Source organism: Sabethes cyaneus, chromosome 3 (genome assembly GCF_943734655.1).
Source record: "Sabethes cyaneus chromosome 3, idSabCyanKW18_F2, whole genome shotgun sequence".
In the NCBI taxonomy this organism is placed as follows: domain Eukaryota; kingdom Metazoa; phylum Arthropoda; class Insecta; order Diptera; family Culicidae; genus Sabethes; species Sabethes cyaneus.
Window position 1 is genome coordinate 132,012,843 of NC_071355.1, and position 12,744 is coordinate 132,025,586.

Genomic DNA, 12,744 nt, shown 5'->3' on the forward strand with positions numbered 1-12,744 from the left:
TTGATTTGCAATTGAACACAAGCAAAAATTTTCAAAAAAAAAATTGCGTGGCGAAAGCTATGTCTCAGTGCCACCTACGTCTCTGTGTCTCACCGTTGCCAATAGGAATGTTTTTTGAAAAATAGTGAACTAGCGGAGTTAGAAAAACAATTCGATTGTCATATTTTTAAATATTAACTCTTATTACTTCGTGATGCCATGCAGGTTGTTGAAAATCACTTGAAAATGATTGCAAAAAAAATTACTTTGACTTGACTTATCCCCAACTGATTTTTGTTGATAAATATATTAAAAAATCAACAAATTTTTCTCAAACTGCATTATGCGATGTAGGTGTGGCCAAAGCTCGCAAATTTTTAACATTTTCTTCAAACGTCTGTCAACAAACAATTATTCAACACTTTGTTTAGTTTTTGAGATAAAGGTATACGAAGCTAAAAACGTAATGTTACATGAGCAGCGTCTATCGAATTTGCTTAATATAACGAGAGAAATTCATTTTTCATTTGTTTTTCGATCACGAAGCCTTAATTTAATAATAAAAAGTAAGCGTAGCTGCTGATAATACCATCAAACTTCGTCGACCCTCACATTTCACAGCCACAACTATGGCTATATTCTGTATAACGATGAACAAAGTTACTTAAGGTTTGTTATAATGACTTATATATCGTTATAATTAGACCTACAGTTCGTCTTAGAAGATTATGCAAAATGGAAAAAAACTGAGTTTTCCTTGTAATTCTACGATTTACAAATGGTCGGTGTTAAATCAGACCGGACCAAGTCGCAAAATTTAAATAATTTAAGTTAATGACAACAAACGGTTAAGAATTTCCTAAGCTACAATTCACTCTAATCAGAATACATAAATGTTTTAAACAGCCAAAGATATGAAATGATTTCGAACAATTGAAACCTTTAAACTACACAGTAGTAGCAAACTTTGACATCGTTTTTCTCGAAATCAAAGTAACAAAACTTTGTTCGGTTTGACTTAACGCCGACCAAATAATAGAATTAAGAAGAAAAGTTTTAGGTTACCTAGCCGCAATGCAATAAAACTTCTGATTCTGTTTACCATCACAACGAATTTTGCCATTCAACATGAATAGCTGGTTTCCCTTGTTTCCTAAAATCATTCATTCATTCGCGAGGAAGAACAAAAAAATATTCTTCATGAAGAATGTAGATGATATCGCTCACTATTGAACACTCCTTTAGCTGAAGACTGCTTTATGAATCGCATTAGCTCGTAACTCATTAGTGAGCTATACTTGTTGCCTGCCATGCAGGCGATAATTCAGAGAAGAACGAAGAACATGAAAAAGCGAAATATGCCGAATAGCTTCAACCGCAAGGCTGATCGATGCTGAGCTGAGAAGCTTTTTTTCACTGGTAGTGCAACTCTCTGGAGAATAACTAACAAAGAGAGTAAAGCGCTTTCGCGATAATCAGCAAGCCTGCTTGTAACTTTGAAGTTTGTTACTTGTAGTTCCCTGGGCTTGGTGGATCAGCCTTTGGGGGCGTACTTCCGGTTCGCGGATGGGAGTGGGAGCTAAATACGAGTCAAAGTGTTTTTTATTATTTTTTCCTTTCTTTATTTTCCTTTCTTTTAGTTTGACTCTGACTTTGTTTAGTCTTTTATGTGGGCGGTGTTTATACGATTCTATATCCATGCAAGTTGACTTCAGTGATTCTTGGGATGTAGAGTTGAAGAACACTGTCTCGCACGTCGACCAGACCATTAGTTTTTTTATTATTTATTTATTTATTTATTTATTTGCTATAAGTCTTCCGCCAAGGCAGTACAGACACATCTTATCTTAATTTTAAAAGTTCATTCTTAAACCTAGTTTTATAAATGTTAAAATCAAACACGTGGTTTACTTCATTGAACAGCCGACAACACCAATCCAATGGATTATTCTGGCCATACTGAATTCGATGAGCCGGAGTCCAGAGGAGAACTCGATTTCGGAGAATACGACGAGGTACATTAAAGTTGATTTCTTCCAATAGATTGCTACAGTCGATTATTCGCATCAACAGGTCAAAGATGATTAGTCTCTGAGAAGTTCGTCTTCTTTCAGCAAGCGTGCTTAGGTTTATCAGTCGACAACGATTTTCGTAGGCAGGAAGACGCAAAGGATCCTGCCATGGTAAATGACGCAAAGCAAATCGAATGAAAGAGCGTTGAATACTTTCAATTTTGTTGATATGTCCTATTTGGTACGGTGCCCACACTGGTGCTGCGTATTCCAATATACTACGAACTAGTGAACAGTATAACGTTTTTAGAGCATAGACGTCTCTGAAATCTGCAGCATTCCGTCGTACGAAGCCAAGTACAGCATAAGCTTTTGATGTCACTATACTGATATGCTCGTCAAATTTCAACTTGATGTGAAGTGTAACACCCAGATCTTTGATAGACCTGCAACGTTTCATTTCAGTTCCGTTCATTTGATATGTGAAAAGTTGAGGGTTACGGAGGCGGGAAAAAGTGATTACGCTGCATTTAGTTATATTTACCTCCATGCCGTTTGTAACACACCAGCGCAGAAGGTTATTCACATCTCGCTGTAGAGCATCGTGATCGAGAGAACTTGTGATGGTACGAAAAATTTTGAGATCGTCGGCGTATAGTAATTTTTTAGAATCAAGGCTATCACAGATATTATTAACGAAAAGTACGAAAATTAATGGCCCTAGAATGCTGCCTTGAGGTACTCCAGAAGGTATATCGAAAGAGGACGATTCAGCTCCGTTGAGGTTCACAAAGGCAGTACGACCTGTTAAATACGATAGTAGCCAGTTTGTTATCCATTCAGGTAGGCCAATGCGCTTCATCTTCTCGATTGCTAACAGGTGCGGAACCTTGTCAAATGCCTTGGAAAAGTCTATATATATTGCATCTATTTGTAAGCGTTTTCTATGCGTTTTGAAATATCCGTTACGAAACTCATCAAGTTTGAGACAGTCGATCGGTTTCTAACAAAACCATGTTGATACTCAGTAATTACATTGTGAACAGCTGAGTATAACCAATGGTGCACGATTTTTTCAAAAACTTTTGAAATGCTGTTCAGAATCGCGATTCCCCTGTAGTTTTCAATGTTATTCCTGCTACCAGACTTATGAATTGGTGTAATTGACGCAGTTTCCATATACTAGGGAAAACTCCACTGGTGAGAGAGCTGTTGAAAATCATTGTAAGCGGCTTCGCCAGAGCTGTAGCAGATTGCTTCAGAAATAATGGAGGCAATCCATCGGGACCAGGTCCTTTAGAGGAATCTACCGCGGCAAGAGCACTCGCAACTTCACCGTTCGATAATGTTATAGAAGAAGGTAAAAACAGGTTCAGCATCCGTACGTAGTTGATCGCTTCACGTTGCGTTGTCGGAGGGTCGTTGCAGTACACAGTTTTGAAGAAATCAGCAAATAAGTTTACAGAATCTTCTGCTTTGGATGATTTTCTATCACGATATAAAAGGTTTGATGGAATTCCTTTTGAATGCTTGCGACTTTGGGCGAAATGCCAGAACGAAAAAGGGTCTTGTTTTACTTTTGATTCAATCCTATTTATATACTCCCTGAAACAAGCATTCCGATTTGCCTCATATTGTTGTTCGAGATGATGAAGAGATTGTTTGTTTTGGTCTGATCTGTGCTTGAAAACCCGTTTGCGTGCTTTCCTTAGTCGATTGCGAGAATGGTTTAATTCCGGGTTCCACCACGGTTGATGATTGTTGGGCATTTTCCGAAGTTTTTTAACAGGTACGTGCTCGTTGATCAGAAGATTAATTGAATTATAGAAGCGAAGGACTGCTTCGTCAGTAGGGCAATGCTCGAGAAGATTGTGCCAGTTAATATTTGCTATGGCATCATTGATAACATTGTAGTCGCAGCGAGAGAAATCGTATTGCCACACGTCAAGAGACTTTTCACTATCGGTATTCCGAACGTCGAGTATTAAAATAAATGGAACATGGTGTACGTCAATTCTCAGAATAGGTGATGGCGGCTCACAGATTTCACAGCAATTCACGTTGTTTACAAAAGCTAAGTCAAGCAGTCTGCCATTTTGGTTGGGTAAATTGAAAATCTGCATAAGTCCGTTTTCTAGCAGTGATTCTGTTAGAATAGCTTCCTGTTCTGAAGATACGTTTGTCGGTAGATAGCTTTTTATATCAGAGTCAAAATTCCAAGTAAGACTCGGCAAGTTGAAGTCACCAAGCAAGATTACAGAGTCAGCGATTTTGGAGATGTCGGTCAGCCTTCTAACACAAGCGCAATGTTCACCGTAGATAGATGGGTCAGAGCCCGGCTTGATATAAACGCAGCAAATATAAATAGACTGCTTCGGTAGTTCTAGGCAAACTGCGACTTGTTCCAATCGGTTATCGCCAGGGAGGGAAACGAGGCTGCTTTTAAATTTTTTCTTAACTGCAATTAGAACGCCACCTCCGCGAGATGAGTTACTAGTTGAGCTGTTTCGAACGCATCTGTAAAAATTGTATTCTGAAAACAGCTCGGAGGACGATACGTCACTGCGGAGCCATGTTTCAGTGAAGGCTATGACGTCATAGTCCGACGATGAGAGAGCGAGAAAAAGAGCGTTTGTGTTCGTAGCCCGCGCACATTTTGATAGTAAATAGTGAGAGGGCATGTCTGATCTGTGTTGAACGTAGTCTTCATTATTTTTGGTAAGGTGTCACATAGCGGTTGGGTATCAGGATGGTCGAACTGTTCGAAGTATTGGTCTAAGGGTTCACCGGAGGAATCGCATCTGTTATCATCACGTCGGCCGACGCTGTTGTTGGTTTCCAAAAAACCCTCCTATTAACAGTCTTGTCCTCAAACTCGCGATAAACAATGCCAATAGGCCATGTGCCAGAATCCATGGCTTTATCTTTCAAAGCCAACGGTAATCCAATCTTATAAGATACAAAGTTGAGCGTCCTAGGATCTTTGCCGCGAGGAATCAATTTGACCACTGCTACATCGTTCGTACCGAGTTTTTCAATCACCAGGTTAGTTACACTAGCGTCTGGAGCCTCAGGTGAAATACCCGATAGATACAGCCAAAACTTTTCATCTGCCTGACTGGCCGGCTCCGATAACGTTGAAGAAGTACAAATACCTGTGCCACGTAGGAGTTTCGTTGGCCTGGTGGTCGTGTGTTAAATGTCGTCTCTATCCCGTTTTCTTTTTGCAGAGTTCAAAGGAAACGGGCTCGGAGCTAGTGCAAGTGGAGTTTTTGGGACGGAATCAATGAGAGTTTTGAAGTTTGTACGAATTTCCTCTTTGATGTCTTGCAAAATATCATTGCGTATTTGATCCTTTAGCGCAGCAATCAACTCTGCATTGGCTTTTTCTACTGAGACCAATGCATTGCGGAAGCGGGCTTTATCCATCAAATTTTTGCATGTGTTGCACATCCAGAAAAGATTCGACTTATTAACAACAGCAGCGTAAATTTCGTCATTCAGCCCGCAGCATTTAGCGCAAAATAAGGTCGAACAAAAACCCCCACATTTCATGGAATTTTTACCCGCTTCAATATTATTCGCGCAACTCTCGCAAACACTAGGCATGATTAGTTTAACAAATGCGACGTGGGAAGCAAAGGGTTACTGTAAGTCAACTTACGGTGCTCTGATGCAGATGGCGTTACTGATGCAAAATGAAAGAATGCGAGTGGGCTTTGTCTACTGCTCTAACACTGATGCTTGCAGATCACTACTGAAGGAAAGCTTAAATGATACCTTTTTGTTCCTTGCAGCAAATGACTGGATGTAGAGCTGCGGACGTTGAGTATGTGCTAGTGATCAGATGTCGTACGTAACGGTGAACGATATGCGTATGAATGAACGGCGGTGTGATGACGAACGGAGAAATAAGAGATGCGATGAATACAATACGTGGACGATAACTACAGATGCGCCGGTAGCCTATCTGGTTTGTTCGGTGTAAATAAAAACAGCAGCAGTGGATCCTTCTTTATTGAGACCAATTGCCGAAATCCGGTACAAACAATATGCAGCAATTCTAAATTAAATTGTTTTGACGGCGACTGATGCAGGATGACAAATTCCAATTGAAAGCTGATTTAGCTGGGATGCAAACCAAGCGGGAGCCGGTATGATCGGCGAGGTGGGATGGTGGCGGAGGAGCTATACGCCTTTTATCTACCACAACTCTAGCCGATTGTAATTTTGAAGTAGGACTACTTCTTTGATTTCTATATTGGGGTGCACTTTAGAAAAACGAAAAGGGAACATGTAACGAAAAGTGGTTATGGTTTGCACGCTTATAACTCAGTCATCCGTCAACAGATTCTAGAGATATTGGTATCAATCGATTGGAAATTTTTCAAAAAATCCATAAAAATACAATAGATTCCATGTTTTCCAAACAAACGTTTAATAATTGAGAAAATTTTAGACGGATATTCATTATTTCATTGTTTTCATGTTTTTGCCTTCCCACGCCAATGCTTCCCTAGCACAGATGACAGAAATATATACGAGATGAGCTAAGGGTTAAGCTGACCTTTGATTGTATTTAATGTACGCTCTATTGAATCCGCTCGAAAATTGTTGAGCTTCAGCGGTTGCTGCTTGATCGGAATAAGGCATCGAAAACATTCAAATTCACCAGGCAAGACGCCAACAAACCGAAGAAGCCACGGACTCGTCCGCCAGCGAACGATATGGTTTTTGCTGCTATCAATACCCAGTAAAATCAATGGATCCTCGCTGCAAGCCGTTAGAAGTAAATTGCCGCTAGCCACAATTGTGACGTTCCAAGGTTGGACACATTCGTGAAAAAGGTTTTGAAATTAGCTGTCGAAAAGCTCCAAACAAAAAGAACAGGCGATTCCGATTCGTTCAAGGTTGATAAAACGGACGAAAACAATTTATCTTTGCTAACTGCAGCAAAGGCGGCTCCGATTAAAGCTGTACTACTGGAGTAAATATGCGGGTGCCCCCGAACAAAAATCTACTAAGCCAATGAAAACCGTAGCAAAGGCACCGAAAGCCCCAGAGTCAAAGGAAGTCGTTCCAGCGGAGAAGGTGCCCGAAAAAAAACTGCTGCCTAGATGTAAATTTCCTTGATTTGCATTACTAATATCTGGTAGAAAACAATCAGTTCTTTTAAGAACTACTGAATAAAAGTATACGAAGCAGTAAAATTGACTTTTCTCACATTTTAAAGTGATGTTGGCAGTTTAGTATGAGCGTTCGAAGTACGAGCCCGTCAGAAATTACATGTTCAAACTGTATTAAGACAAACCTTCCGGAGAATATTTCTGACCACAATTGTTCATATACCTACACATGCAAAATAATACGAATTTAAGATTCTTTCTAAAAACATGAAACGAGTAAGCCACATTATCTGGCAAAAGAAAACTGCGCCACTTCGTAATTCGAGACCAAGCATTTAGTGAGAAAATCGAATTGCATTTTCTTTTATATATTAGGCCCTAAAAAGGGCTGATTGTTGTATAGTTACAAAAGCCTGACCAGATACATTTACTATAGGCCGGTATACTTTGGTACCTTCCGAGACGGCGCGCTTGGCAAAATCACCCGGCAGCCAACCACACTCACTATAACTTGTTGCAGTTGCAATTATGATTGACTGAGCGGGGTACAGTCAAACGAGCAAAACCACAACCACACACAACTGTGAGTGCACGTCTGCCATGCCCGTGGCCGTGCCATCCCTGTCGGCATCAAATGAAAGAAAATAGCGTTGCTCTCCTAGTGGCGTGGCTTATTCTTCTTGTTCCTATCGCGCTTTGCGGCCTTTCCACTGGTTTTCGGTGGCATGAAGACGATGTCGATGCTTCATATTAGGTTGCTCTGCAGAAACTGGTAGCTCTTCATTAAGGAAGCACCGGACACCGGTTTTGTTCAAACAATGTACGGTTTCGTTGTACGTTGTACCGCCTTTCTTTCGTGTCTATAATTCTCTGCCCTACGTTGATCCGCCTTTGTTACAACTTGGTGCCGTTTGCTCTGGTATATAATCAGAAGTAAGCCGGTGAACGGCATCATTTTCGCATTGACATCGGTACGGTACAGGGCAGACAGCAGAGAGTTGCGATTATATCTCCCTCACTGGACTCGGCAAACTGGTAAAACGCAGCGGCAGCAGCAGCAGCCGATCATTGTTTGGTGTAGAGTGCGCCGAACGCGTTGGTACTGGAGCATCGATCTATTTATTATCTGCTATATTAGAATATTTGGTTGCGGGAGCGGAAGAGCTTGAATTAATGGAAAATGCTCTGTCCGGTAACCATCGTCACCATTGCCCTGGGAGGTGTTGTTTCAAACATTCAAGCCATTCTGCTGGCCGGATTTTCAACCACATAAATTACCACAACCCGTCCATTTTAGGACGAACGAATTTGTTAATGAAGAGATGAAAATTTTCTGTATACTAAATTTCTTTAATTAAATTTCCAAATGTCGCTGATTCTTTAAATCATGAAGAATTTTTTCTGATTTGATTTATAAAACGTTAAATATGTGGTGACTCACCATGCGGTCTTCTAACTCATGACGTTGCTTTAATTTTATTTTTGCCTTCCCACGCCAATGCTTCCCTAACACGGATGACAGAAATATATAGGAGAAGAGCTATGGATTAAATTCCCTTTGAATCAAAGGGATCAAGGTTTGATTGTATTTAATTTACGCTCCATAGAATCCGCTTGAAAATCGTTGAGCTTCAGCTGTTCTTCCCCGGAATAAGGCAACGAAGACATCCAAATTCACTAAGCGAGACGCCAATAAACCGAAGAGTCAACGGATCCTCGTTGCAAGCCGTCTAGAAGTATATCGCCGCCAGCTACAATTGTGACGTTTCAAGGTTGGACACATTCGTGAAAAAGGTTTTGAAGTTAGTTTTCAACAAGAGAAAGCTGGTCCAAACAAAGAACTGGCGCTTCCGGTTCGTTCGCCTACCAAACTTGCTAGCGAGAAGCAAGATTACTAAGTCAATGAAGACCATAGCAAAGGCATCGAAAACTCCAAAGCCAAAAGAAGTTCTAACGGAGAATGCTGTCCGAAAAAAGCTGCTGCCAAGCAGTAAATTTCTTCGATTTGTATTATTAACAGCTGGTAGAAAACAATCAGTTCTTTTAAGAACTACTGAATAAGTATATGAAGCAGTTGAATTGATTTTGCGAACGGCATCATTTTCGTGTTGTTTGGGTTACAAATAATAATGAGAGTTACGATTTTATCTCCCTGTCCGGACGCGGCAAAGGTGGTAAAACTCGGCAGCAGCCGATTGTTGTTTGGTGTGGAGTGGAAATTACGCCGACCGTGTTGGATTCGAAACATCGATCTATTTAAAACAAAGCTGCCAGACTGGTGCAGTAACTAAGTTTACCAACTAATATTACAACCAAAACAAACTGACTAAAAACCCCATTTCTTTTATTTTATTTTTTCTTTTCAACCTCGTCTTCCACAATGCATTAATGTGTATGAGAGGCAATGAGGGTATTACGGGTCATTACAGAGGAAAGAATTTTGGATGAAGATGACGCTGATGACAATCATGTAATCACTAGAACTAGAACGTGGCCGAAGAAAGACAGGAAGGATGTTTGATCGAAACAGATTCAAAATACAAGGTGGGACCGGAAATCTGAGGTTAGTAGCGAGGATCACTCCAGGTACCCTGCATAGCAGGTATGTGGGTGCAAGGTATGGTATGTGCCCCCAACAGCGTTTCAATTACAGAACTGCACGGCGTTTGCATCATCTATACGTTGCAGTTTCATTATGTTTTTGCATTCAACACCGTTTCGAGCTATTCACTGTCATCTGGCACCGAAGACCAGGATCTGTTTAATTGGCACGATTATTGTTCTCAGATGTTGGGCATCTCTCTGCCTTGGCGCAGTAGGGAGGTTATAGATATTTCTTTCTGGCGACCTGGTCTCCTGGAACCCCTTATGCGCCAAGAATAAAAATGAAAATGAAAATCGAATATAATACAGCAAGACAACGCATGACGAACTATGACACAAAGACCTTACTGAGCAATCCTAGGTGATATTGGTCCTCTTGCTCCGAGGAACGGCGCTCAATTGACCGAAGTATGTCAGTCCGGTCGGTCAATACCTACTCAGCTTGCTCGCGAGCCGGACCGAGACCCAATCAGCAATACGCCACAGTCCTTCAACTCGCTGAAAAAAGACTCAAAAAGGCAATGCCCAAGTTCAAAAATTCTAAAATTTTATAAGGTATCTTAAAATCGATAAAGCATTACCAAGTTCAAATTTGTTTCTTGACTTGGTTTTTAACTAAGAAGAACTCGACGTGACGTACCTATTCATCCGACCTTATCACACGTCTTGAGACACATATTCAGCCACCATGAAAAACTACATTGCACTAAAGTCAATTTGTTTTATTTTAGAAACCTATTTTAACTGTTTTTGTATTTGTATTTTACTCACTTGACTGTATTTTTATGTAACTATCGACAATCATTGGGGCTATCTCGAGCCCGTTGATTTAATAAATAAATAAATAAATAAAGACAGTACTGGCCAACCAGTGTTCAACCAGCCAACATAGGCTAGTCCGTCTGGAGTACTGTTGCAAGATAGAAGCTAGAATTTATTCTTCTTTGGGTTGAGCCTTGAAAATCAAGCTGCCAGGCAGCTCCAACTCAACACCCAACAAAAAAAAGGTTATTATGCAACGCAAAATATTGGCACTTGTAACTTTGAAGTTTGTTACTTGTAGTTAATATTAATGGGTTAATTATGCAACAAGGCCCTGTTGGGACGGGGAGATTTTGTCACTCAAAATCATCGACGCTCGCATATTTTGATTTTTGGAATGACTTCCTTTCCCAAACCTTGCCGTAAGACGTAATCCTACGTCAAAAAAGGAGCAAGTGAATTGCTTGAAAACGTCTATTTCCGAGAATTTGAAGATTATCGCTCAAAAAACGTGATGAAGGTTATTGAGTTGAATCGGAAGCTGAACGATGCATCTCCAGCAGAAATTTAGGCCAGTGCCAAAGCCATCCACTGCTCTCTGATGTCATCTCATCACAAGCGCCTTCACAAAAATTGAACGAGGATCGATCATCGGACCGCATGATAGCCACCAGTACTAGGGGAGCCTCCAACCTCCTCGATACAGTCCAGCCTCTTCTACAAGCGACCAACAGCCGTCCCGATCTTGTGTTCGGAGCAGAGGAGCGGGTCTCCCAAAATCATCTCTCAGCTTATGGGTCACTGGGATGCACCGTACTTAGCAATAAGGAGACCTCTGATCCCTCCGCCATAGTCGAGCTACTGCAGCCAGCGATCAACAGTCATCCCGGTCCTGTGTGCGGCAGTGGCGATGAGGTTCTCCAAATTGCCAACAATAGCAAGTATAATTAGCCTTTGACCTCGTCAAATATTGATCCGTTCTGTGTTTCCAGCTACACGGCTAGCAGAATTGGCCAACTTCGCTGCCACGCTCGCCAAAACGTGAACATTTTGGATATCGTAAATCGCTTCCTCGCTTCTAGCCGCTCACTCGACGTTTATAATGCGAGATAGATTGATCCTGACCAACCTATCTGCGCCACTGTATCGACCAATGTATCATCATCTGTCACTGTAAAACCATTCACCTCTAATCTGCCGCTATCGGGATGCACGCCTGCAAGCATTTTGGAAGCCCCTGATCCCCTCAGCACAGTCGAGTTATTCCCGCCAGCGACCAGCAGTCGTCCCGGTCCTGTACCTGACCATGGAGAAGGGGTCTTCCAACCGGTTATCGTAGGCAAGTACACGCATCGTCGCCTTGAAACCTCTCCAGTTTTGTCCCATTCTTCTAGTCAACAGCCCATCGTTAAAACGTTGCAATGCGAATTCAGGTGTTTCCACGCTGCTGTGTCTGAATGCATAGTCGACCAAAATTCAGAAACTGCTGGTTCCAGTTCATCATCTGTTTCGTTACCAAATTTTATTCTGAGGTCAATTCATCGCTCACCGGGATGCACTGCAGTTGGCATGATGAAAACCCCGGAGCCCCCCACCACAGTCGAGTCATGGGAGCCAGCCTTCATCAGTCGTCCCGGTCCTGTGTGTGGAAGTGGTGATGGGGTCTTCCAGCCTGCAACGTCGGGCAAGTATATTCGTCAATCCGAATTTTCGATATCTGATGCCGCTTCATATCCTAGCACCTCGGCTTCTACGTCTGGTACGAGTAACGCCAATAGCGGACCACCCATCCCTACGGATACTCCTATTAGCAATGGTGCATCTAATGCGGCAATCATCTCTGCGGATACTCCAGTTAGCAGCCTTACTTCGGATCCCGGTGCACCTAGTGCAGAAGCCTGTACATTCCATCGCACTCCTTCTGTGTACTATCAGAATGTGGACTAAAATTGCTCGACTACGATTATTGTTGTCCAGTTGTGAGTATGATGTACTTGTCTTTACGGAAACATGGCTTAGGGCTGATATCGACAACAACGAAATATCTCCAGACTACGTTCTATTCCGTTGTGATCGTAATGAATTGTCCAGCAATCATTCACGGGGCGGTGGAGTATTGATCGCAATCAATAACGCTATAGAATGCGAGTCCATTGTCCTGGCGGATTGTAGTGAACTCGAATAAATTGCAGTGCGTATTAATTTGCAAAGTCGCTCGTTTTATATAGTTGCTATTTATCTCCCACCCAACTCAAGTACCG

At 41.6% G+C, this 12,744-nt stretch overlaps 1 protein-coding gene across 1 annotated transcript; it reads right to left on the minus strand.

Annotated features, from left to right (window-relative positions):
• Positions 1–3,088: 3,088 nt before the first annotated feature.
• Positions 3,089–4,672, minus strand: LOC128740153 (uncharacterized). The gene has a single exon (XM_053835679.1). It carries the CDS (start codon positions 4,670–4,672, stop codon positions 3,089–3,091), a length of 1,584 nt encoding a protein of 527 aa, XP_053691654.1.
• Positions 4,673–12,744: the final 8,072 nt, after the last annotated feature.

Excerpts from the sequence above, each read along its gene's own strand:
- LOC128740153 (XM_053835679.1), bottom strand. The coding sequence starts at position 4,672 with ATGCCCTCTCACTATTTACTATCAAAATGTGCGCGGGCTACGAACACA.